The sequence below is a fragment of the Pleurodeles waltl genome, chromosome 5 (genome assembly GCF_031143425.1).
Source record: "Pleurodeles waltl isolate 20211129_DDA chromosome 5, aPleWal1.hap1.20221129, whole genome shotgun sequence".
Classification (NCBI taxonomy): domain Eukaryota; kingdom Metazoa; phylum Chordata; class Amphibia; order Caudata; family Salamandridae; genus Pleurodeles; species Pleurodeles waltl.
Window position 1 is genome coordinate 519,698,143 of NC_090444.1, and position 27,915 is coordinate 519,726,057.

Sequence of the window (27,915 nt, forward strand, 5' to 3'; positions counted from 1 at the left end):
ACTCTCATCCAACTCTTTCTTCTTCATCCTGGACAAACAATCCGCAGTCCTGTTATCACATCCAGGAACATACTTCACACTAAAATGATAATCTTGAAGGCCAACAATCCATTTACATATACGAGCAGAGACATTGTCCATACCTTTCTTCTCAAATATTTCACGTAGAGGTTTATGATCAGTTCGTACTTCAAAGCTAGTAACCCAAAGAAACTGCTTACATTTTTTGACAGCCCAGAATATAGCTAAGGCTTCTTTTTCAATTGTTGAGTACTTACATTTCGCTCCTCGCAAACCACATGAAGCAAAAGCAATAATATTGACCTTGCCATTATTCAATTGCTTCAATTCACAACCTAAATCTTTCTCTGAGGCATCTGTAGTGATAGAGCACGGAAGACTAGGTTGAAAACTGCTAAGCGATTGTGCTGAAGACAAACCAAACTTTAAGACATCAAACTCTTTTTGACATTCAGAATCCCAAATAAAATCTGTACCTTTCTTGAGCAAACTCCTAATAGAACAACTCCTTTTAGCCAAATCAGGTATAAACCTAGCGTAAAATTCTACCATCCCCCAAAAAAACTTGAACCTCATCCTTATTCTCAGGAGCGGCCAAATCAAGAATAGACTTCACCAGCTCCTCCTTAGGTCTAACTCCATCACCTGTATTTATGTGACCTAAATATGAAATCTCTGATTTGAAAAACTTGCATTTAGCACCTTTCAATGTAATTCCGTTTAATCGAAATGTATCGAGCACCTTCCTGACCAATTCTTTATGTTGTTCAATGGTACTTGAGAAAATAAGATCATCATCTTGAAAATATTTCACACCAACAATGTCACCTAGAATTTCATTTATTAGTCTTTGAAATACAGATGCTGCTGAACAGAGTCCAAAAGGCATTCTATTGAACTTGAACACCCCAAAGGGTGTAAAGAAAGAAGTGAGTAACTTGGCCTCTTCGCACAACTGCACTTGATGATATGCTGAACTCAGATCTAAGGTGGTGAAGTACTTGGCATCCCCCAGAGAACTAACCATCTCAGTTATATTAGGTAGGGGAAACCTATCTTCAATGACTACCTTGTTAAGATTGCGTAAGTCAACACACAGTCTAATGTCTCCATTACTTTTTGTTGCAACCACAATGGGAGCGATCCATTCAGCCGCCTCTACTTTCTCAATTATGCCTTCAGACAGCAACCTCTGAAGTTCCATTTTTACTTTATCTTGAATACTGAAGGGAATGTTTCTGACCCTACACGCGACTGGTGAAGCTTCTTTTTTTAGTAAAATACGATGCTTATACCCTTTAACGCAGCCCACCTTACAATTGAAAACATCCGGAAACTTGCTCATCAATGCAATTTCTTACATCACTTAGAGGAATTACTACACTTTGGTGACGTTTTGGACTTAGAACTCACAATGGATTACCAGGAAACTCCAGCACGCTGATGGGTCTTGTCACACTATAAGGTACTGTGATTTTTGAACTGAGTGACGTTTGTTTTTCCTGCATTTTTTCCCTATTTTTTTAAAAAACTCTATCTCTATCTTTTGGTGTGGTTTTGTACAAGTTATTTTTTTTTACCAGCTCCCTTTCTATTGCCGGGACGTCTTTGCTTGCGCGAGGATCTATGCGTCATGTTTCCTTGACAACGCATTTTCCTCCGCTGGAGCTACATGTCCGCTTCTTAGCAACCTCAAGCGTGTCACGTTTTGTTGCCACACTCTTCGATCACGAGCTTCACTGGCGGCTCTGTCATTTCAAGGCAAGCGCCTCATTTGAAGCTTTCCTCGCGGCTTTGTTTCAATGCAGCATGTGCCGCTTGAGACGTCATCATGAGGCCTTCCTTGCAGATTTATTTCATTCCAGCACGTGCCGCTTATGATGTTTATCACAAGGCTTTCCTCACAACTTTATTTTGCAGCTGCACGCGCTGCTTGTGATTTTAATCTCTAGTTACCATCATCGTAGAAGGACACGCGTGAAGCATCTGATTGTATTCCCTGTAACTGTATGCTTTCTTACAAAGCTCCCTGCTGGCTTCAAATATTGTTCATTGTTTGTTTGGAGCTTTCTCCGGCTCCGTTGGACATTACAATCCATATTACTAGACTCCTGTTCATTAATTATTTTTCCATGTTCATTTAATTTTTAATTCCACCATCTAAGATCGGAGTATACTTTTTTTTTTTCCTCTGTTTTTCTTCATCATCTATACTGTTTTCGGAATTATGTAAAATATTACTCTGCCATTGTTCTTTTTTTTCCATTACCAGGAGATCCACCTATTCTGTGGAACAAATGGAAAAAAGTATTCCTTACTTATATTCGTGTTTGTGGCAGCAATTTATCGGCGGACAGAAAGACCTCTGTTCTACAACATTGTCTGGGAGAGGAAGGACAGGAGATTTTGGAAACTCTACCTTAGATCAAGATTCCTGATGGCGCAGATCGAAACACTACTTTAAATGAATTTGAGATAACATTGCTTAAATTGGATAAACATTACTTACCTAAAGTGTCAATTATTCTTCAGAGGTATTATTTTGGGAAATGTAAACAGAATGATACTGAAACTGTTGAGGACTTTGTAACAAATTTACGTAAATTAGCAGCTCAATGCAAGTTTGGAGATAATTTAGATGAACGCATCCGAGATCAATTCATGCAAGAGTGCAGAAGTGACAAAATAAGGGAAGCTTTGTGGTCAAAGGGTGATCCCGTTGTTCGAATGGCACAGAAAAAAGGGAACTGACGTCGGCGAGGACCTCTTATTGCCTGTATGACGTCAGACGGCGTCGCGTGGGCAATTGTGACGTCCTCATCGACGTGCAGAAGCTAGGAAGAAGATTTCCGTCGGATGCTGGCGCAAGGGGAGTATTCAATAGGTGAGGAATCCACAGGTAGTTGTATCCATCAGAAACAAAATTACTGTGTTTCAGATGCAATTCACCATCACATTTAGCCAACAACAGAGATTGTCCTGCTTTTAATGTGGTGTGTAAGAAGTGTGGCAAGAAGGGTCATTTTGCCAGGTGTTGCATGTCTTTGGAAAAACAAATTGTGAAAGTGAATGAGGTTGAGTGTGATAAAGAGGATGATGATGGAAAAAGTTTTATTTTACAAATAGTTAATGATGTAAATTGTATCTCTAATGTTCTGTGCGAGTACCCTACCGATATTGTGGAGGCGGATGGTGGTTTTAAAATACCAATGATGATGGACTCAGGGGCAAAGTTGACTTTAGTTTCGGATACTGATTATGCTAAATATTTTCAGAACAAAGTGATTCTTCATGCACCTGATGTAACACCTTTCAGTTACGGTGGGAAACCTATAGAGTTAAAGGCATACTTCGATGCTAGAATTGTGTTCAAAGGGAAAACAATTGAAGGGAAGGTGTATGTTCCTGTTGTAGGTGATTCCATACTGGGTATGGTATCACCTACAAAGTTCTTTATTTTGAAGAGAAGAAGGTAAAAGAAACTCTAGCCACACCTGCACACAGCTCCTCTAGCTTCAACAGAATAGAACCCTGGAGCATTCCAGATAATACAAGAGCTGGTGCAGGGGGTAACCAGACCATACCAACTACAACATTTGATATAAATGAACAGATGTCCTGAGTATAAAATATGCTTTACAATAAAAATATAACCGAAGTTGACACATACAATACTACAGGCAGCCGCTGTGGGGACTTACCCACAGCAGGAGGTTGGCCATCTCAAGAACATACACTACATAAACTGTTGGGAACTTCTGGTTGGTTCACTCACGGTTCGATGTTGGACTAAAGACTGGGCCCAATGCTGCATCCTATTGAAGATGGACAATGTTTCAACAGTTTGCTATGTCAACCGCTTTATGGGAATGAGGTCCAAAGCCCTTGCAGATCTGGCTAGGGTCTTTTGGAATTTTTGTCTGAGCAACCAGATATCGTAGGCTGCAGAATATCTATTGGTGTTTTCAACAAGGTGGCAGCCCGCATTCCCAACATCCTCGGGTCATTAGCACGTGGATCCCAGGTTATTCCAAGCCCAGGTCCGAAGATGGGGTCTCTTATCGGTGGACCTGTTTGCCTCAAGGCAGGTCCGTCAACTTGACAGCTTCTTCAATTGGATGATGGACCCATAGGCAGCCAGGAAGAATGCCTTTCTCCAAGACTGGAGCTTAGAGACAATATATGTGTTTCCCCCATTCTCAATGATAACTTGCATAATAGAACAAGAGAGGAGACAATAAGCGGACCTGATTCTTGTGATGCCTTTGTGGAAATCTCAAGTTTGACATCCAGTTCTGCTTGAGCTTTCTTTGGATCCTCCATTCTGTCTACCTCTGTTTTAGGATCTCCTGCGCAATCAATCAGGGAAACTTAACAAGGTGGTGCTAGAGGGCACTCTTTGTCTCATGGTACGGCAGATTACAGGAAAAGATGGCAAGTATTGGGACTTTCCCAGTAAGCTCAAGAACTCTTCTCTAAGGCTTGGAAAACTTCACGATCAGGCAATGCTAACTGGCCTGGACAAGATAGCTGGGTTGGTGTGTGCAAAGGAACGTGGATTTCGTAGGAATCAACACTGTACAGGTACTAAATTTCCTCTCGGAATTGGCATTGTAAGGGATGTCTTATAGGTTGATAAATTCATTCAGAGCTGCTATCTCGAAAGGTCATGACCTATTGATGGTGGTCCGGTGGGAGAACATCCTTTGGATAGAAAGATAATGAGGGGTATTCGACTGTCGGTACCGCCTGGACCCCAATATTTGTTCCTTCGGGATGTTAATAGGGTCCTTAATTTGTTCATTATGTGGCAACTTAACTCTTTCCTGTAAAGGTATCTGTTATCAGGCAAGCTGGTTATTTTGCTGTGCTTAAACTCCTGTAGAAGGGTCTTGGGCGCCTGTGACATTACAGGTAAAGTATTTACCCTGTGAAGGGGTCAAATTTCACATCTCTAAATGGAAAAAAAAAAACGAATTCTCTAATGGTATCATCCCTCTTTTGGTGGTAACCACAAGCTACGTTTAGTAAGACGTATCAATGAATACGAGGACATAACTGGCAAACTGCAACCTCTTGGAGATAGACAGCTGCTTATTTCCATCAAAAAGCTTTTCAGGGCGGTATCATTGCCCCACCATTGCCAGATGGGTCAGATAGATGTTGCAGGAAGCAGGCATCGATACCAGCACTTTTGGGGTCCACTCTGTGAGAGATGCAATGGCATCTAAAGCCTACACTCTGGGTGCAAGACTGGAGATATGATAAGTGTGACAGATTGGTCCTCTGACTCTACTTTTAGGCAGTTTTACTTCAAACCAGTCAGGGATATGGCCTCAGTGGTGGTGAGTAACTTTAAGCTAGCATAATTCTGCCTCATGTCTGGACATAGAACGAAAAGTTTCCTAGCTAACCCAATGAAAAGTTTCAATTCTTTTAAGACACAGAGGCAAGGATTACCCCACCCACGGATCTTCAAGATGACCTTATCACCCTGAGGCACTGGCAGAAGTACACAGAGTAGTCAATGTATACAGTAGGTACAAGTTATTGTGCTATGACGCTACCTGCCATTACCAGCATACTGCTGGTGATTGTTAATGTGATGTTCTTCAATACTAGCTATGTGGCACTGAATTAAGTTGGGAGAATAATTTCCTAGGTAACGGTGTACTTTGTTTACAGGAAGTAAATTGTCCAAACAGGAGTGACAGACAAGGATGAGTTGCTGAACATCACATGAAGAAAGAGGGAGAATGGAAAGAGAGGAAAGAATGGCCTATTATGTGATTTGATGTACATATTGGATAAAGAATTTCCCTGATATTGATAGGAAAGGCAGTTCTTCTTTTAGTTATAAACGTTATGAAGTTATGACAGTAGTACAGAAATAAAGTGAAGAAAGGCAATATAATCCTTCCATGTGTCCTTAATAGTATTGAAACTTTCTGCCATGATAGTTTCGAAAAGGTTTCATTGTGAACGATATACTCAACTGCATTAAGCCATAATCCATCAGTAATACCACTACTTCAGGATTTGCTAATATGCTGTATTCCTGATTATCAACTGTAATTTTTAACGGGGGCCTAAGCATATTGCCTCTGTCTTGATGCCATTGCTTAGCGCCATGACCAACTTCCAAAGATACCAGTGAACCTAGTTAAGGCATGTCATCTGTGATTGATTCCTGTTTTTCTGTAGAAATAACATTCAAAATGCGTTTTTAAAGAACAAAAAACTATACCATGTCACAAAACAAATGTTTCATATGATACACCAAGGAATAAAATAATTTGTAACAGAGCTTCTTTTTTTTAAATCAGAAGACAGGGCCAAACCATGACACGGAACTACAGGAGTGAACAAAGAACTCTGCATTCCCCAAACGCCACCCTGTTACAGCAAGCGTGCCATCAGAATTCCGCTTTTCCCGCCCAGCCTTGTAAATCGGACACACAAACAAGCAAAAGCAGCAAGCCGGTAAAGGCAACACCTGGCGTGTGGGCGGCCTGCTGTCGGGACCCTAAACTGCGCCTGGCCAATCTCTAGGTTTACGGCACTCACTGTTTTACGCTCCTTTGTCTCCCACCTTCTTAAACCTCCAACCTCCGCCCCCAGCTGTTCCTTTCAGAAAGCCCGGTCTCGGGCAATCTGCCCTTCGAGGAAAGCAGCCACTTATTAGGGACTTGGCTAACTGAAAACGCCAGAAAAGAGCCCAGCACGTGCCGCTTCATATCTGCGCCATCTCTAGATCCTATTCCATGGTGCTTAGGCTACAAAAAAAGCAAATGGACTTAACTCCCATTGGCTTCCCTGCAGCAATTCAAACAAAAGTGCAAGCAACAAAGACATTTTCCAGTGTGGCAGGTGTTGGTGTCAGATTCCGCCTGAAGCAAACAGAAGCAGAAGGGGAACAAAAAAGTGTGTTTTCTCTTGAAGCTCAGACATGCAGGGGCAGGAGCATGCTAGTATTACAGCAGTGTGGTGTTAGTGCCACTACGGAGCCAGGCAATTTCCAGAGACACTTGTTTCAGAGTACTTCGATTGGTATGTTTTTTTTTTTTTTTTAGAGCACCAGCCGTGAAAAAAAACATAAAAAAGACTTGAGACTAACAAAAATAAGCAACATAAAAAAGCCAGTTAGTACAGCCGCAGTGAAATGAGCTAGCAGACTGATCTCGGCGCTGTCTGCATAAATAATAATTCTTACCTTTTTCAATTACGATAAAGTGACCTCTATATATTCTAATCTAAAGGGAAAGAACAGAAACAGCATCCAGTAAATAAAGACAAAGCACGCCCACTAGTTAGCGATTAGGTGAAAATCAGACATTTTTGGAAAACACTCCAGAAAGAGGCCTTTAAATTTATTTTAAAACAAAGAATCTACCGGTTATGTAATTGTAAATACAGTTGCATGTTACATATAGTTGAAATAAATAATTATTTTAAAAAAGAGCCAGCCCTCGCCTACTCACTGGCAATCATTATGGAAGAGGTGAAATGGCATGCCCGCCCTGAACTCAGTCTAATAAATCCATTTTCCGTGATTCCACTGAGATCACAACTCATATTTCTTTGAATACTTCGCTGCCTTTTTGTACATAAAGACCTCTACTGGCAAGCGCTTTTAGCCTTTTATCAAACGAGCACACTTCCGGAATGCAAGGAACTCAAATAAGCAGTGAGAATTTAAGTCTGCAAACGTACACCTCACACGTCACTGTAAAATAATTCAGGTTAGTATATTCTTAAATCGGGATTAAACGATAGTCAAGTGTTATGCACCTTGTATACCGCAAACAGGTCTGACGCGCGTTCCACGTCGCATCCATTTTCACCCCTCGTATTACAAGCCAAATATAAACGTGCATACGCGACGCACAATGTCTGCTTTTCACGGAGCATTATTCACGAAACAGGGAGGTGAAGCACCTCTGAAGGTGGGGTTGGAGATGGGGGCAATAAGCACTAGCAAAGCCAACAGGCCTGGCTTCAGCAACACAATGCAAACACGGGCAGTCATAAATGCTGTTTGCACATACTGTATACACTACTATTGGCTTTGCTAATGCTGTGAAAAACAGCAAGAATAGTATTTTCCAAGTAGAATGTATACCGGAAAAAAGTGGTGAATATGCAAACTTTTTACGGATTCAGAATCACCCCTTGTGCATCCTAATGGAAGCACTTGCTGGAAGCGGAATTATACATCTCCAGCAGACAGCATGAGGACAGCGTGATACTCATCTGCGTGAAGACGAGCCAAAGCCCACTCTATGCATCTTTTAACAAACTGCTAAAAAAAAAATATAGCATCCAGATAGCTGCACTGTCAAGCCAGACCTAAAAAGGGAAGCTTACCGCTCCTACATAGGCCATTATTATGAACATTTTAGAATAGTCATACAGTAATATTTAGTATATTTTTCTATTCATGGACATACTATTTTGGCTGTCATTTAGAATATGTGGGAAGCAGGAAGAAAAAAAATCAGGTGAAATGTGTGGAAGACGACGTCACTTACCTTTGATAACACTCTTTGCAGGGGCGGCTCCTCCATTAGGACGGAGGAGTGTTGCTGACTCCGCCAGCAGAGGCAGCTTCAAAATCTTTCACAGAAAATGATAATAAACCATGTTTATTATCGCTTTCTTTAAAAGGGGTGGGACCACAGGGGTGACGTGCACTGAGAGGGAGTGCACAGCACTCCCCCTCACTGCGCATATATATTTGGCCGGCCAAACACACATACATACAGGGCTCTCTCCAGCACAGCAAAACAGTTGCTGGGCTGCAGAGAGCCTGCACAAGCTCCCACTCTGCCTGGGATTGCCCTGGCTGGGAGCTCCCAGCCAAACCTGATGCTGCTCTGAGCAGTGTCAGGATTGGCCGCAGGGCAGGCTGGTAGTCCGTGCCTGCAGCAAGAAGACGGAGGAGCAGAGCGGCACAACAGCGAGGAGGTACGTTTTTTCCCCTTAATTCATTTAATTTTTATTCCCCCCCTCCACACGCCGCTCCGCCCCTTCTGCGCCCCACGAACCACATCTGACTCTTTATTGTAGATACTCTAGCTGAAGATACCTCGCTTTTACAATTTCCCCAGGTGCCAAATCTGGAAGCTTTCACAGCAGTGCTCCAGATTACCACTACGTGCTCCCTGTTGACTTTATTCTGCCCCAGAAGTGACAGTGCAGAGCAGTTTTTAAGCACCACCCCTGTGTATCATCAGTTTGAAGTTGAAGGGTCTGTGGAGACAAGAAAATCCTGCAGGAACAAAAAGACAATGTCCTTCTTGTTGGACGCAGCATTAAAAGCAGCAGTCCTTCATGAACATGTGCAAAGACACTCACATTGTGGTCTAACAGATGACAAGGACAGGCACTCAGCATGCCCACATAGTAGTGGGAGCCTTGCCCTTGGTGGAATGGGCCCCATAGTCCTTCCAGATGCTGCTTATTGACCAAAGAGTAACAGATCTTAATGTAAATGACTATTCTCCTTGACATTACCATTTTCTGCACTGACTTACTTTTCTTTGCCACAGAGAACCCCATAAAAAGTTGATCCTCCATCCAAATGTTTTTGGTGGGATTGATATAGGAGTTTAAAGCCGTTTTGGGGATCCAGCTGATGGAGCATATTCTCCTCTTTTAAGGGGTGAGGCAGGGCAATGAATGTTGGAAGGGTGATGGATTGCCCAACGTGAAAAGGTGTCACTACTTTTGGCAAGAAGGCTACCCAGGTCTTCGGCATCAGTTTGTCTGGAATAAAGGTAGTGTAAGACAACAAAATGAAGTTACTGCAACAAAGAAGAGTCTTTAAAGTCGAAAGACACAACAAGCAGCTGTGCATCAGTTCAAAGGAGGTATACATGAGAAAAAAAGAGAACCAAATTAAGGTCCCATTGTGCCATCACAAACACTCTGAAAGGAAACCTGTGTCAAACCTTTAATATAATAAAATTCCTCACAAAAGGTGATTTAAACAAGGAAGGCTGGTCCAGTAAACGCAAAAAAGACTGCAAGGACAGAGAACTGTTAACGGTACCCACTCCAAGTCCTTGCTGGGCGAAAGACATAATAAATAATAAGACATCTAACAGTTTGGCATAAAACGTATGTATTGAGGGCTCCTCAGCACGCTGAAAGTCTGTGCTGGGCCTGGCATAAGTGTACTTTGTAGAGGGACACCTGTCAGCAAGGATCGTACCCATAACCTCAACAGGTAGACTGAATCAAGTCAACTGCTGCCACCACCACCTAATCTCCATGCATGGAGATGTAGAATGTGGCTGCCGTGCTGCTGCAACAGAAGATGCTGCGCAAGCAGTAACCTGGTCGGACAACAGATGCTCAGTCTCAGAAGTTCTGCGTACCCCACTCTCCAGGCCCAATAGGGAGCCACTAGGATGACTTGGGGGTGGTCATTCCATATCTGCTTCAGAACTCAGAACAGGAGAGGCAGAAATGTGCACAGGAGTCCCATGCTACACTCTAGCCAGAACATATCTTGCAAACATAGCCTTCTTGAGAACTCCAGTGTACAAACATTTTAACACTGAGCGTTCTTAAGGTGGCAAAACCATGTACCCAGGCTATCCCACCGTTGGAAGATGACCTGTGTAACCTTGGGGAGTAAACGCCATTTGTGATCCACCAGATGCCTCCAGGCTAAGGTCATCAACCCTAGCTTTTAAATATAGTCAGATGTTTTATGATCAGGGAAATGCCCTGACGCTCCAGACAACTACAGGGGCATAGAGCCTCTTGGCTCTGGACCCAAGATTCCACTGCACCCTGCTCACTGCAATACCACATAGCGGTGGTGTGTCTATGAGAACCTGCATCAGCCTTCCCTTAATGGGTAGCAAGAAGGCTATCAGTGCCTAGTGAACGCTCAACAGCTTTCTCAGACTGATGTGGAGTTGGGTTTATACCAGAGTTCTCCGATCTCCACCTCTGCCAGATGACGTCCCCAACTCAGCAGTGATGCGTTCGCTCTACTGGGGAAGGTACAGGACACTGCTGCCAGTCCAACTGTAGTCGAGCAGTCACCCCTACAAATATTTTGCAGTCTCCTCCAATCCTAGATTGAAAGCAACAGGTTCCACTTGTGTTGGGCACACTGAGACTTCAGATTCCATTAAAGAGCATGCATATGCCACCTGGCATAGTCAACAGGCAAGATGCAGGAGGCCAATAAGCAAAGAAGCCCCAGAACCACTCTTACTGAGACACAGGATGGAGGCTGAAACATCAAGATCTTAGCCCAGAAGTCCTGGACTCCTGAAGGAGGGATGGAGTAGAACTGCACAATATCAAAGACAGCTTTGAAATTAAGGGATGCCTGTGCAAAGGAGTCAGGTGTGACTTCAGAGGGTTGATTGTGAACTCCAACAAAGTAAAGAGGTTTGCCGTTGTATGGAAGTAGTGAAATACTTGTATCCCCAACCTCCAAAGGTATGCCACGATCACTTCCATCACTTTCATGAACATCCAAGGGGCACTGGTGATACTGAAGAGTAGCACAGTAAATTAAAAAATGCTCCTGTCTCACCTTTAACCACAGTTACTAATAGTGGGACTGCTGGATGGGCACATGAAAGAAAACATCTTGCAGGTCCAAGGCTATCAGAGTCACCCGTATCCAGGTCAGACAGAACCTGGGCCAGAATGAGCATCTTGATTTTGTCCTTCCATAGGAAGATTTTCAGAGGATGAAGATCTAGAATAGGATGAAGGTTTCCATCCTTGTTTGGCATGAGAAAATCGTGAGAGTACCAACCGATCCCTATTTCAGGGTCTGGTATCCATTCTATGGCCCTACTGGACAGTAAGCCTGCACCTCTTACAGCAAGATGGACAGGTGCTTCTCTGAGAGCAGCTATGCAGTGGACAGAATATGCAGCAGGCCAGAAAGGAATGGGAGGGCACAATCCCACTGAACAGTCTGGAAGACTCATCTGTTGGATCAGATAGGTATCCACCCTTGGACTAAATGACTGATTATGCACCCCCCAATGTGGACGTGAGCCACTAAGGGTGGCTTGGAGGCTGACGTTGCAGGGGCGGGGGACTAGGAAGGTCATTGTGCCCAGTAACCTGTACTTTTCTTTTTGATCCCTGTCTCTAACCACAAAAAAGCTGAGAACACTGCAGCAGAGATGTTGGGGCGGACATTGCCTGTATGCTAAGCCTCTTGAGTAGCCTTTGAGGGTCTGAAACTGAAGAGCGAGCTGTATGCAGGTATCGAAAAGCCCAAACAGCATGCCGTGGCTCAAATTTCCTTGAAGATATCTGGGGCAGAATCAGCTTTCTTTCTAAAAAAGGCAGAATCCATTGAAAGGCATATCCATAACAGAGGCATGCACATCACCAGAAAAGCCTGTGGATCTCATTTATGTCTCAGTGGAGCACCACGCTAGAGGAAGTTGCTCACTCCAAACAATCAGCAATGTCCAGGCCAGATTCAAAAACATATTTGGCTGATTCCTGGTTGTCTTGAATAGCTTGAGCCACAAAGACCTTAAACTCTTCTGGAACTGCAGGCAAAATATCACCAACCATGTCCCAGAGGGCGTGCAGGTATCGGCACAGTAGGCAACTTGAATAAAACATAAATTTGCAGAATATCACAATTTGTTCCCTTTCCAGAGGGCTTCTTGGAAATGAATTAGAATTTACCTTGCTGGTGAAAGCATGGACCACTAGACTCTCTGAAGTATGGATCTGAGTGAAAAGAAATCAGGGTCGCTACATGCGGGCCTGGGGCATCTTGCAACCGGCCTGTTCGCCAACAGGCAAGAGCACACCATAGACCAGGTGCCCATCAGTTAGGGCTTTGCTGCTTGGCAGTAAGCCTGCCCAGGCTGCAAAACTTTAGTAAGGACATTATGTTTCATTTCCACAGAAGACTTTTTAGATCCAGAACCTCAGCAACAAGTCTAATCGCTACTGTAAAGGAAGCACTTTCTTCCATATAGAAGTTGCCATCATCATATTGTTGGGGAAAAAGCATCCCCATCATCTACATTGTTATCTCCTTATGACAGCATACTCTCATCACAGTCAGAACGAAAATGTTGTTGGAGCAACGGACGGTGACTGCAGTGGAGGCAGTGTTTTGTCTGAGGGCAGAGTGTATCAGAATGAACTTGGGCCGCGACCTTGTCCAGGGTCAAGACTAGTTTGGCTCATAATCTGGCACATGCAAAGGGCCCCTGCTCCGGCACTGGTGCAGTTGGACATCAGATAAACTAGTGCAGATTGTAGAGATGGAGTTGGAGTAGGTACCTGAGTCAGTGCAGAACCTGCAGTGGGTTGAGAGCCACAGACAACACTAAGGATGGATCCACCAACAGTAACCCGACTGGAGACCCCTGTGGTTTCTTGGGACCTGGAGGGATGCAGGAGGGAACTAGAATAAAGCCGAAAATTTGCAATATGGCCTCCCTGAAGGTCTCTAACTGCTGTGTTGTCACTAATTTCCAGGGAACTAGGGTTGCATCAGGACTAAATGTGTTATCGCCTCCTCAAAGTTCATGAGCGAGACTGGGTGGCATCATTACTCCCTTGTGACCTTTCCTATAAGAGAGTGGCAGGATTGGGACAAGTCCTGATTAGCCTTCTTGTGTTTCTGCTTAGGACTGGAGCTGGATTTACCAGATGAACCTCAAGCAGAAAGAGGACTTGTCACTGGAATGGTCCTGAGAGCTGAAATGGGTCTGTACCCATGACTTCAAGCAGGAGTGGGAGTTGAGTAGCTTTTGCAGATGCTCGGTGATGTACAGCTCTGCATCATGGTCCTGGATCTCTTTTGGGTTTATTAGCGTGCATTCGCCACACAACTTAAGAGTTGTGCCTGAAGGCCAAATAACAAAGGCATTACCCTCTGCAGGTCTGTCACTGACATCTGTTTCAGGGAGTCTCAGCATGGATTGAAACCTGTAGTTTTAGGCAAAAGCATTGTTCCCTTGAACACTGCTTTAGATTTTTTTTTTGAAGAAAAATTTAGTCAATCTGACTAAAAGAGAGAGTGGCACTCCTTATCTGCATTCAAAGGCTTACAAGAAAGGAACTGACTTTGGTGCACAGTGGTGATTTTTATATGCGTCTCTGCTCTGTTACTTCTGGGGTAGAATGAAGTCTATGTGGAGCTGCACGGTGCCACCTAGCAGCATGCAGGAGCACTGCTGTATACGTTTCTGGATTCAGTCTAGTGGGATATTCTAAATGTCTGCAGTTAGAATTAGCCATCAGAAAGTGGTTTCCATTCCATTTACCATTTTTTGCTACAGCATTCCTTGCCTATTTGTACCAAAACAGAAGCAAAAATGTTGTGCTAATTGTCCACCAATTATTGCATAAAAATAGACAGAAGCAATGCTTGCACTTTTATCCCTAAATGTTCCTGATACTGGGGGCATTTATAACTGCAGAGATGGAGGTGGTGACAGAAATGACAGGTATCACGTGTGGGACCACAAGGGTCTCCTTGGAAATGACAAATTAATTACTGGGGGAATAAGTAATCTGATTCCCAATTCTTACAGTATTTCAACCTTAGGCTCCCTATAACGTTTTTTTTTAGTTTTTGGGTAAGGGTAGTGTAAGGAAATGTTAGCAGGGGTTTTTTAGGGTTCAAGGAAGGGCAGCGTTAATGAACACTATGGAGTTTTTAGGATTTAGGGAAGGACAGCTGTAAGGGGATTTTAGGATTCAGGGAAGGGTAGCATTTAGGGGTAGTACGTTTTTTTTCAAAGAGTTTAGGTATGGGTAGCGTTAAGGGGCAGTGTAAGGAAACAGGCCAACAGTTGTATGGCCTGCACAAGTAATGGGTCCACATTTGCCCTCCACTAGGAACCAAACAAGTTATCATCATTCCAGGAGTAAATGCAGTAATTGATAAAAATCATGTGTAAATGCCCTTATTACGGCTAATAAGGCATATACACTTTGATAAGTAACCACCATCAACATTATTAAATCAATATAGCATTTTAGAATTTTCCATACTGTCAACTCATGAAATACAAGTTACTTACTTTTGGTAATGAAATACCTGGTAGAGACATATTCTAGTTGCAGATTCCTTATCTTTGAATTTCCCCAGGCATCAGACTGGATCTGGAGATTTTTCTTCGAGCAGTACCTCTGCGCGCCATCAGGTGGCGTTGGTCGACTCCAAGGGCGTCGTTGTCACATGCCGTGATGATGTCGCAGTTGTATATAGGCGCCACTCCAGCGCGCTGACGTCAGTTTCTTCTTACGACTTTCCACGCCAGTAGCGCAGAGCCATGAAGAACACAGAGTGGTGCGCCAAAACTAGGGCCCTTAAGGGGAAGTTCCTGTCCCTAGAAATCATTTCGCAGTGAGGGAAGGATGAGCGGGTCGGACAAGGAATCTGCAACTAGAATATGTCTCTACCAGATATTTTGTTACCGAAGGTAAGTAACATGAACATGTGATAGAGACTTCTAGTTGCAGATTTCTTACCTTTGAATAGACACCCGAGCAATACCATCCCCGATGGTGGGCTGTGAACTAAGATAACACCAAAACACCAAAAAGTCCTGCAGGACCGAACGGCCAAAGTAGCCATCCCTTTGGACCTGATTGTCCAGGCAGTAGTGTTTAGTAAAAGTGTGCAGGGATGCCCACGTTGCTGCCTGACAAATATCCAGGACTGGATGCCCCGTGCCAGCGTTGCAGTAGCTCTGGTGGAGTGAGCTCGCAAACCTTCAGGGGGGTGCTTTTTAGCCAGAGCATAGCACATTTTGATGCATAAGAGAAGCAATCGGGAAATGGTCCTCTTCTGCACCATCTTCCCCTTCTTTGCACCCACCTTCTTTTTTGGGTTCAGGCGGTGGAGTCTCTCCTCTTCATGAGTGGGATGTGGGGGTGCATAAAAGCTAGGCTAGGTGATGGACTGTCCGACATGGAAGGGTGTCACTACCTTAGGTAGAAAAGAAGCCCTCGTGCAAAAGCACCACTTTGTCAGGATGTATGGCAAGAAAAGGTGGCTTAGATGACAGAGACTGGAGTTCACTAACTCTGCGGGCAGAAGTAATGGCAACTAAAAAGACAGTCTTTATAGTTAAGAGCCTTAGAGGACAGTTGTGAAGCGGTTCAAATGGGGTACACATAAGGTAAGACCAGGTTCAGATCCCATTGGGGCATGATGAATGGTATAGGGGGAAAGAGATGTGTGAGGCCTTTCAGAAACCTCCCAACTATGGGAGATTTAAATAAGGAAGGCTGATCAGGTAAACTTAAGAAAGCAGAGATAGCAGAGAGATATCCCTTAAGAGTGCCCAAGGTGCAATCCTGCCGGGCAAGGGAAAGAATAAAGAGAAGAACTTGAGAGCGAGAAGCAGATAGAGGATCGACAGGATTGTCGATGCACCATGCCTCAAATTTCTTCCAACGACGGACGTATACAGTTTTGGTTGAGGGACACCTGGCTGCCAAGATAACGTCATAGACTTCGGGTGGCAAGTCAAAAGACGTCAACTGCCGCCGCTCAATCTCCACGCAAGAAGTCGCAGAGTTGACAGGTTCGGGTAGAGGACCTTCCCCTGCTGCTGCGACAGAAGATCCTCCCGAAGGGGCAGTCTGATCGGGGGAGCTATGGCCATGTTCAAAACCTCAGGATACCAGACTCTTGGTGCCCAGTCCGGAGCCACTAGTATTACTTGGGCCCAGTCTTGCCGGATCTTCTACAGAACTCTGGGCAGAAGTGGTATTGGCAGGAAGGCGTACAGGAGGCCTGAATTCTACTCACGACGAAAAGAGTCGCAGAGCGAGTACCACCTTGGAAACTCCAACGCGCAAAACAGCTGACATTGCGCGTTCTCTACAGAGGCGTACAAGTCTTACCAAGGTTCTCCCCACCGCAGGAAGAGATCTTGCGCTACCTCCGGATGGAGATGCCATTCGTGGTCGATCATGCATCGTCGGCTGAGTTTGTCTGCTCTGGCTTTCAAGGAGCCTCCCAGGCGTTGAACCACTAGAGAAATGCCCTGATGTTTCAGCCAAGTCCAGAGACGAAGGGCCTCTTGGCAAAGGGTCCACAACCCCACTCCGTCTTGTTTGTTGCAATACCACATGGCGGTGATGTTGTGTCACGGTGTTGTTTCCTCGGGATCTGCACGCTGCTGAACAAGAAGGCCCACCTCCTGGCGTCACCAACTCAGAAAGCTTTAATAGCACAGAGTTATGATGAAGCCAGGCGGGGGAAGGGAATTAGGGTAGGGAACAGCTGGGAGAGAGATCTGAAAAGGAAAAGGTTAGAACAAACATGTATATACTCATTAATTACAATCTAATTCATCATTAGAGCCTTTGCGTACATGCATCTCCATAACACCAGATTGAAACTCTTTGTGATTGGGCAATAGCCCCTTCTGTAAATCACAACACCAGAATGAACTGAGACCTCCGAGTCCCAAGAAGACTAGAGTTTTAGACAACGGACACTCTCTTAAATATCAATCATAGAACCACTTATGCATTGACAAAACTCTAAACATTAGATCTCAGTTTAGAAGACTCATAAACACTTAGAGGTTTTTTCACATAATATAAAACACTCTAATATGTATCTCACATATCATGCATCCTAAAACAATGAAACTGTGATTTCTTTATCTTTGAAACCTTTTTTCGATAAATGTTCTCCTGTACATGAAAAGCACTTTAAGTATTGAGCCAAGGGCACTTTACTTTCTGTGAACTGAAGTGCTTTCAAATATTGTGGCCAAAGCGCCTTTTTCTCCTCTGGAGCTGAAGTGCTATGCTAATGCGCGTTTATTCCTTTTGATTGGAGCGCTATGTCAATGCGTGTTATTATTGCGAACTGAAGCGCTTTATCAATAGTGCGTTGCTGCTGTGAATTGAAGCGCTTTTACTTGAGCGCGTTGTTGCCGTGAACTGAAGCGCTTTAGTGAGCGTGTTGCTGCCGTGAACTGAAGCGCTTTTACTTGAGCGCGTTGTTGCGTGAACTGAAGCGCTTTACTAAGCGCGTTGCTGCTGTGAACTGAAGCGCTTTACTGAGCGTGTTGCTGCCGTGAACTGAAGCGATTTACGGAGCGTGTGGCTGCCATGAACTGAAGCGCGTTGCTGCCGTGAACTGAAGTGCTTAACTGAGCGTGTTGCTGCCATGAACTGAAGCGATTTACTGAGCGTGTGGCTGCCGTGAACTGAAGCGTGTTGCTGCCGTGAACTGAAGCGCTTTACTGAGCGCGTTGCTGCCATGAACTGAAGCACTTTACTACTGAGTGCGTTGCTACTGTGCACTGAAGCGCTAAAATCAAATGGCCTAAAACGCCATGCTCGTTAGGCTAGGGGAATGCTAAAAGTTAGGGAAAAACAACTCCCTTCTGACTTGGGCTCTTCACGACCTTACCGCCCACGAGTATGACCTACTCATGCCTGAATTTCAAATGCAATAACAGGAAGCTTTGAGTTGAGCCAAGCTGCCTTTGAAGAAATTCTGCTTTGCTCCAGAGGAAGGTCCCTTGAGGTCTGACTGCATCGAAGTCTTCAAAATAGTGAGCCACGAGCTTGGGTGTCTGGGCTTTATAGGCCAGCCACACCCCAAGATGGCTGCTGCCTCTAAAAACATGGGAAATGTAGTCCCTTCATAGAATAGCACTGGTAGGTGCATCTTGACCACCAATGACCTGAACCTGCAGCTATGTGAGCTTTACCACAGGGCAAACGATGCTGGCCATTCTTGGAACAAGCGGGGATGACCAGTGGTGCGCATAAAGCGCCCCAAACCCGCGCAGCGGACCTTTGGGTGGAACCTGGACCAAGCACAGCCTTGATCCTGACATGTTGTCTGTGAACACCTGCACTGCTTTCCCCTTGAGGGAGGGAAGAAATGCTTTCAATGCTAGTCAAATCGCTCAGAGCTCCAGATGATTGATAAGGAGCCCGGTTTCCATCGGAGACCAGATGCCTCTGATCTCTGCCTCTCCCATGTAGCCACCCCATCCCAGAAGTGACGCATTTGTCATGACCGTAAGATCTGGTTGGGGAAAGGAGAGGGATCTGCCCTTGACCCAATCCTGATTCGTTAACCACCACTGCAGGTCTTTCGCAGTTTCTTCCGAGATCTGGACCTTGTCAGAGAGATTCCTCTGATGCTGTGCCCACAGGAACTTCAGGTCCCACTGCAGAGCACGCATATGCCATCTGGCATTTTGAAACAGCAGGATGCAGGAGGCCATGAGACCCAGCAGCCTTTAGAGTCACTCACTGAAATCCAGGATAGAGGCTGAAATATCGGTATCATAGCCCGAATATCCTGGACTCGCTTTTCGGGAGGATATGCCCAAACTGCACTGTATCCAGAACAGCTCCTATGAAAGGGAGCGTCTGAGAAGGAGTCAGGTGTGACTTAGGCAAGTTGATAGTGAACCCCAGCGAATACAAAAGGTTCGCCGTAGTCTGAAGGTGGGAGATGACTGTCTGGGACCCCTAACCTGCACAGATGAGCTACCACCACTACCATCACCTTCGTGAACACCCGAGGGGCACTGGTAAGGCCAAAGGGAAGCACGGTAAACTGAAAGTGCTCGTGACCTACCATGAATCGTAGGTAACGTCTGTGGGCCAGCAAGACGGGAATATGAAGTATGTGTCTTGCAAGTCCAACGCTACCATCCAGTCTCTGGGATCCAGGGCAGATAGGACCTGAGCCAATGTCAACATCTTGGACTTCTCCTTTTTTAGGAAGAGATTGAGGGACCGAAGATCTAATATTTGTCCAAGACCTTTGTCCTTTTTCGGAACCAGAAAGTAGCGGGAATAGCAACCACGACCTACTTCTGGCAACGGAACCCTCTCTATAGCTCCTTTGGCCAAAAGGGCTTGGACTTCCTCACGGAGAAGTGCCATATGATCCTCCGATATCTGACTCTATGAAGTTGGCATGGCTGGAGGAGATGTCTCGAAGGGGAAGGAGTAGCCCCATGGGACAATTTGGAGTACCCACCTGTCCGAGGTAATGAATTGCCATTGGGGCAGGTGATGGCGTATCCTGCCACCTACTGGCTCCTGATGTACCTGCAGACTAGGAAGGCTTGGAGACTGAAGAGGGGGCAGGGGTGGACTGGGTGACCCGCTGACTCCCTGGTCCCCGGGAATGTGGGATCCCACGTCCGCGGCTGCGCAGGGGCTGTACAGCATGAGCGGGTCAGTGGCCAGGGGGAAAAGGACGCGGTTAGGAGCCCCTTCTGTAGCCACGAAAGGCGGACTGCTGGAGTCCAGGGGCGGGCGTGAGGCCAAGGGACTGGGCCGTGGCTCGGGAATCCTTAAAGCGCTTGAGCGCCGAGTCCGCCTTGTCTCCAAAGAGACGTGTACCATCAAAGGGCATGTCCATCAAGGATTGCTGGACATCCCTCGAAAAGCCAGACGTTCCCAGCCAGGCGTGGTGTCTCAATGCCACCGTCGATGCAACCGATCTGCCCAGAGAGTCGGTTGTATCCAGTCCACAACAAATCATGAACTTAGCTGCATCCCTGCCATCTGTTACGGCTTGGAACAGGACAGCCCGGGCCTCCTCTGGAACTGCAGGCAGCACTTGTGCGACCGTATCCTAGAGAGTATGGGAATAGCAGCCCAAAAGGCATGCAGTGTTCATGGACTGCAGCGCTAGACTGTTGGAAGAAAACAACTTCTTCCCCAATTTATCCAGTCTTTAAGATTCCCTACCCGGGGGTGCAGCAGGGAATGCGCCAGATGATGAAGAAGCCTGGATGACAAGACTCTCAGGCGTGGGGTGCTGAGTCAGGAATTTGGGGTCTGATGGCGCAGGCCGATGGCGGCAGGCAAACGTCCTATTCACAGGAGCCCCTGTTCTGGGTCTGGACCAAGTACCCAAAAGGACGTCTGTCAGTGGTTCATTAAAGGGTAAAAGGGGCTCGGAAGAGGAAGACCCCGGTTGAAGCATGTTGGTTAGGATGTTAGGCCTAACCTCCACAGAAGGTAGGTTGAGGTCCAGGACCTCAGCCGCCCTTCTCACCACCAAAGAGTAAGAAGCACCCTCCTCCGTAGCCATGCTAGGAGGAGAGAGCATACCAGTGTCAGGGGAAGTGTCTAGACCACTGGCATCACCCAAGTCCTGCACCCTGTCCATTTGGGGGTCAAGCTGGTATTTTAAAGGGTCCAGCGTCCCCTCCATACTCTCCCCATATCCATACCAACAAGAATAAGGGTCTGGATCAAACCTGGGCCCGAGAGCCCATAGAGAATGGAATCGGCATCGATCAACGTCGTTCCGGCTCGGGTCGTCGGGTAGGAGTATGGGATCGACGTTGATTGTGGGCCCAACCGACGTCGGGAGCATCGACGTCTGACCCGACACCGGGGAAGGTCGCTGTGGCCCGACCGGCGTCGGGACAGATCCACAATTGGATCCAGAGGGGCCCTCCGGAGCAGAGGCTGAAGCCGATGGCTTTGAAACCGAGGGGACCCAACCGACTCAACTGTGCCCGAAGGCTCCGAAGGTGGGTCGGACCACCCAAAAATGAGGCGCATGGCCTCATAAAATTCTTTAAGTAGGGCGGGGTGGCTCCGGTAATTTGGGGAAACACAGAGCTGACCCAGAAGAAGGCTTCATTCACTGAGGCCTAGAGCGCTGGCGCTCTTCCAGCATCGTATCATCCAATCGACGGGGTGAAGTCAAAGAACGCTTGTCGTTCTTCGACTTGTTTTCGTGACCCGAATGTCCCGATGACTTGGAGGACGAAGAGTGGCGGTGACTCCGCAGCCGGTCTCGAGACCTTTCTTTCGAACGGGACCGTGAGTGCCTCGGAGCACGACTTTGGGTCGTGATTGCGCTCCAGACACCAGAGACACACGAGGTGCAGATCTGTCACCGACATAGTTCGGTGACAGGAGTCGCAGGGCTTAAATCCGGTCTTGCAGGACATCCCTCGATGCATCCACAAACTCTCAAAATATTCAACAAAAAAGTCGACATAGTCAAAAAAATGACTGAGGTTGTACTTCTCCAGATCTGCATGTAGGCTGGCGCGGAAATAAAAGAACTAGCGTCAACGCGCTGGGGTGGCACCTATATATGACCGCAACATCATCACGACGAGCACAACACCATCGACGCCCGCGGAGTTGACCAACGCCACCTGACTGCGCGCAGAGGTACTGCTCAAAGAAAAATCTCTGCATCCAGTCTGATGCCTGGGGAAATTCAAAGGTAAGGAATCTGCAACTAGAAGTTGAAGAAGATAACGCTATCATAAAAACACCCTGTAGAGGGCATCACATTTTGATCGCACAATATGTAACGATAGACTTCGTCTCCAGAGTGCGCTGTACGACATGTACATTCTTTTAGACACCTTCAGGCCACAATAACTGTAACCACAAACTTAGGATGCTGCACTCCCAGCTGTAAAGCACATGCTCCAGCCTGAGGAGTGCTTTGAAACATAGGGGAATCTTGGCTTGGCTCTTCTATTGGAGACCTTGTAAAGTTAGGGTCAGTACTTTTGGAAAGTTCCTTGGGGCTGGGAAAGGGGGGGGTGAGGGAAGTTGCGGCACTTCTGCAGCTTCCCTGGGCCCCTGTTTCCTTGTTGGTGATGGTGGTGGCCCTGCTGTCCGGGGGCTACCACAAGCAGCAGAAATGTGTTGTCAACATCACGCTCCACAGGGCATGATGTGGCGCTCCTCTGGAAGCTTGTGCATATTTAATAGGCGTCTCTCCCGCTGTGCTGCGAAAAGCAGCTGCCTTTGTTTTTAGGTTTTTTCACTGCCTCGCAACCTTGCACTGCTTCTATTTTCCTTTTTTCTGGGGGGTGCCCTGTCTTACACAGGCACCCCCACGTGCCTCCATCGAGGCCAGCGCAGGGAGCCCACAACTGGGTGCCCCAGTCAGCACCGTCACATCAGTCTGTGTGGCCGCGGGAGCCACAGGTACGGTGCTGCCTCATGTGGAGGCTGCACACCCACTCCCCCCTGACCCAGGCACGGGACGTGGGGCAGGCCTGCCACTGATGGGGGGAGTACAGTGGCACTCCCCTTCCTTCTGTTGCTTGTTGGGCCGAGGAGCTGGGGATCCAAGGTTCCTCGCACATTCCTCGGGGGAGGGCAGGAAGAGCACTTTCCCCAGGCCTCCTGCTATCCAAGGGGATGAACCTGGCAGGGAGCACGTTCCATTGGCTCCCTGCACCAGCCTTTCTCCATTTTTCTCCTCTGGAGCTTCTCTCCTCCTTGGCGCAGAAATCCAACCTTTCCTCCAACTTGTCCTCAGGGGGAGTAATGGGACCAACTTACCTGGTCCTGGTGAGAGCCCCACTGGTCCTGGGGGCAACTGCAGTCAGAGTCCTTAGTCCAGATGTGCAGCGGGGGTTCCTCCTTCCAGCTGTCCATGGCTGCCACCTTCAGTTCCAGTATCTAGCAGACAAACACAACCAAGAGAGAGCTGTCCCCCTTGCACAAGAACTTTTAAGTGGAGAAGGAAGTTTTTAGAAGAGAGGCACTCTAACTTATCCTAGGGTGCCACATCACCTCTTCGCCCCTGTTCCAACCCTCCTACACAACCTGCTTGGACATTTAAAAATGGCGTCACCTAGAGCCACCGATCACATCTGCTCGGGGGCTTCAGCTCCGCCCCTTGCTGACATCACTGCCAGGTTGTTTTTTCACCAAGACTTCAAGGGGAAGTCATCTACTGGGTTGGTTCCAGATGTCTGGGCTTCCTCCTTTATTTAGTGGGCTTGGGCTGGCACATCCCTGGTACAGCATGACAGGTGATTGATGCAGATCCTTCATCATCACCCTTTTCCTCCTCAGGAGCTGAGTGAAGCACTGTTAATTGCTCCTTCTCCCTGTGTGTGGGAGGCCATTGTTCCTGCTGCTGGAGAGAAATTGAATTAACTTGGCAAAGCAGGGTGATAAAAGGCATGGACTCTGTTCCTGTGATGAACCAGAGATGAACCAGGCTGTCCCATAAGCTGTACAGATATCTTCTTGGATCTTTTGGGTCTAGCATACAGATTCCACCCCAGTTCTATACGCCACTGGTCTTTGTAGGCCAAAGGGAAGCAAAACTGACCTCTAAAGCAGTCCTCCCCATAGGTGTATAATGGAGTGGCACTGTAGACAAGACAGTAAACCACAGAGACCTTCCCTATGAGTGTACACTCACATTATGAGGCCTAGCTCAGGTTAATATCCAATCCTGCAGTGCCTTCTGTGCCAGACACACAACTGTAGCCTCCCACATGCTTTCCTCACGTTTGCACATGTAATCAGCCAAGAGCCCCTTTACCCCGCTGCACTGCAGCGACCTTATCTTAAAAGATAGACATTGGCGATAGACATGCACAATCCATTTACTATGCGTTTACCGTGGGTTAGTTTTTGGTTGTGAAACTCACCGACAGTAAAAAAGTCAAAAACAGGTGATCAAAAAAGCAAACAATCCAGATGATTTGATGGGCAGAACTCATCTCTGTACAGGTAGTAGCAGGTTTTAAGCTCCAGTGAAAGGTATCATTAAGGGGTAAAGTCTTTTTAAGGTGTAGTGATGGGTAGTGTTAAAGAGTAGTTTTTCTAGTTTAGGGAACAATGGCGTTAATGGGTAGTACAGGATGTTTATGATTCAGGGAATGGTAGCATTAGAAGATAGCAAGGAGTATTTAGGCTTCAGGGAAGGGTAGCATTAAGAGGTACTAAGGAGTTTTTAAGAGTTCAGGGAAGGTGGTGGTAAGGGGCAGCAAGTTTCTCCGATTCAGAGAAGGACAGCATTAAGTGCAGCATGGTGTTTTTAAGATTCACAGAAGGTTAGCTATATTGATAGTAACAAGTTTTCAGAGTTCAGGGAAGGTTTTGGTCAAGGGAGTGTAAAAGTTTTTTTAGGGTACCGGGAAGCATAGTGTTAACAAGTAGTAAGGGTTTTAGAGTTCATAGACTGGTGTCAATAATGGTTAGAAAGGGGTTTTTAAGGTTCAGAGAAGGAAGCGTTAAGAGGTAAAGGGATCCATAAGGAATATGGATGGGTAGCCTTAAGGAATAGCAAGGAGTTTTTAGGGTCAGGAAAGATTAGAGTTCAGCGGTAGTAAGGGTTTTTAGGGTTCAGGGATGCATAACTTTAAGGGGTAGTAACTGGTATTTAGGATTCAAAGAAAGTAGCTTTAAGGGGTAGTTAGTGTTTTCAGGGTTCAAGTACAGATAGCATTAAGAGAAAGTAAGGGTTTTTTTATGGTTCAGGAAAGGGCACTGTTGAGAGGTTTATTGAAATGTAGTATTAAAGGTGAAAATGCATTTTTATGGTTCAGGAAGAGCAGAATTAAGGAGTAGTATGAGGTTTTAGAGTATTGTGAAAGACAGCAGCAAAGAGTGTCGTCTTGGAAACTCCAGTGCCCCAAACTGCTGATATTGCGCATTCTCAGTGGTGGTGAACAGATCTAATCAAGGTTCACCCCAATAACTGAAGAGACCTTGCACCACCTCCAGATAGACACACCATTTGTGACCCACTAGGCATCGACAACTGAGTTTGTCAGCTCTGGAGCTGAGAACCCACCAAATGGTGAACCACCAGGAGTATGTTCTGACTTTCCAGCAATTTCCAGAGACACAGGCCCTCTTGACAGAGTCCACAACCCACCCCACCCTGTTGTTTCAAAACCAAAAGGCAGTGCTATTGTCCATGACCACTTGCACTAGCTTTCCTTTGATAGACGGAAGAAAGGCTTTAATTGCCAGACAAATCACGCTCAACTCACAGATTGATGTGGAGCCCCCACAACCCAGGAGTAATGCATCTGCCACTACAGTCAGCTCTGTGTGGGAAAGGGAGAGGAGTCTGACACTGACCTAATCTCAGTTTGTCAGACACCACTGCAGATAATTTGCAGTTCGCTCTGAGAACTGGACTAGGTTGGAAAGATTCCTCCAATGCTGCATCTTCTGGGACTTCAGATCCCACTGCAGAGTCCACATATGCCAGCAGGCCTGTTACCAGCACAACGCAGGAGGCCATGAGGCCCAGCATCCCCAAGAGTGAGTCTCACCGAAATCCAGAAAAGAGGATGAAGCATCAGATGCATAGCCTGAATATGCTGGCCTTGCAGCTCTGGAGGATAGGCCTAAACTAAAAATTCTTTGGGTCCAGAGTGACTCCGACTTAAAGGAGCATTTGAGATGGAGTCAGGTGGGACTTTGGCATGTTGATAGTGAAAACCTGTGAAGGATTCACAAATGCAAGAGGTCGCCGTAGCTTGAACATGGGAGATGACTGCCTGTGGTGAGCCTGTCTTCAATAGCTAATCATGGAGGTATGGGAAGACTGGAACCCAACCTCCGCAAGTGAGCTGCAACTACTTTCGTGAACACCAGACCGGCGCTGATAAGGCGGAAAGGGGGCAAGGCACACTGAAAGTGCTCTAGGACCACTGTGAACCACAGAAAAAATCTGTTATCAGACAGGATGGGGATGTGGAAATATTCATCCTGAAACTCCAATGCTACTATTCAATTTCATGGGTAAAGGGTAGACAGAACTTGGGTGACAGTAACATTTTGAACTTCTCGTCTGTCAAGAAGAGTTTGAGAAGCTGCAGATCTAGGATAAGACATAGACCTTCATCCTTCTTTGCCACCAGAAAGTAGCAGGAATTACAACCAGGACCTACTTCTGATGCAGGCACCCCCTCTATGGCTCTCTTGACCAAGAGAACCCGCACTTCTTGACGGAGCAAGGAAAAAAGGATCCTCCTTCAGCCGATTGTATGTGGGTGGCATGGTGGGTGGGGTGGTCACAAAGGGTAGGGAGTAGCCCTTTTGAAGATCTGGAGGACCCAGTGGTTTGATGTCACTGACTGCCAGTGGGGCAGGTGACGACATACCCTGCCTCCCACTGGGTACCCATGATGGACTGAGGGCAAACTAAAGAGGCTTGGACTCAGTGGCTGCCATAGGGGGGTGGGAGTGGACTGACTTACCCCCTGGCTGCCTGTCCCACACTAGGTATGGGACCTGCACCCTCGGCCAAGAAAAGGCTGGGAAACCTACGGGCCGTGGTGACTGGGAGTGTATGGGGGCAGCTGAAGACCACAAAAGAGGCAGAAGGCAGATTGGGATTGGTGAGAGCCGTAGAGAAGTCGAATGACCTGGCAGTAGCTCTGCTGTCCTAAAAGCGCACCAGCGCTAAATCCTCCTTCTCTCCAAACGGAGCCATCCAAGGGTACGTCCATGACGGAAGCTTGGGCATCCTCTGAAAAGCCAGTCATGGCACTGCAAGGCCTCTGATGATGAACTTGCTCTGCCCAGCAAGTCAGTCCTGTCGAGCCCACACCTTATGGTGAACTGTGCTGCATCTCGTCCACCAGCAAATACCCTGGGTAAGTATGGCTCAGGCCTCCTCCGAGACCCAAGGCAGCACTTGCGCAATCGAGTCCCATAGCCTATGGGAATAACGGCCTAAGAAGCACACAGTGTTCACCAATCGCAGTGCTGGGCTGGAGGAAGGGAACACTCTCTTGCCAAAGTTATCCCACCTCTTGGGTTCCCTATCCGGTGGAGTGGTAGGGAATGCAGCAGGTTTAATTCTGAATGTGGAGGCTTGGACCAAGAAGCTTTCCAGGGTGGGGTGCTCATTAAGGAAAGTGGGGTCCCAGGAGTGGGGTGCTGCAGTGTGCAATCGTCCTAAGCACTAGAGCCCATGTTCAGTGCTCGAACCAGGCTCTGAGTAGGAAGTTTGTGAGGGCTTTATTAAGGGGAGTAGGTGTTCAGATGGGGAGACTCCCGGCTGAAGCAACTCAGTCAAGACGTTCGTCTTCACGGAAACTGGGGGTCTAAAGGCCTCAGGCGCCAAATGCACTAACATTGCAAAAGACTCTCCCTCCTCCTTAG

The 27,915-nt window shown here is 46.6% G+C and overlaps 1 protein-coding gene across 5 annotated transcripts in view; it reads right to left on the reverse strand.

Annotated features, from left to right (window-relative positions):
• Window positions 1-27,915, reverse strand: part of RALGAPA2 (Ral GTPase activating protein catalytic subunit alpha 2) — a 1,651,508-nt gene that overhangs the window by 65,823 nt on the left and 1,557,770 nt on the right. For 2 of the 5 annotated variants that reach the window (XM_069234346.1, XM_069234347.1), the window contains one exon: window positions 7,235-7,274. The exons of the other annotated variants lie outside the window; for them this stretch is intronic. In XM_069234346.1, coding sequence (XP_069090447.1) covers window positions 7,270-7,274 — 5 coding nt within the window. In that variant the 3' untranslated portion in view covers window positions 7,235-7,269. The remainder of the gene's footprint in view (window positions 1-7,234; window positions 7,275-27,915) is intronic. 5 annotated transcript variants of the gene reach the window in all.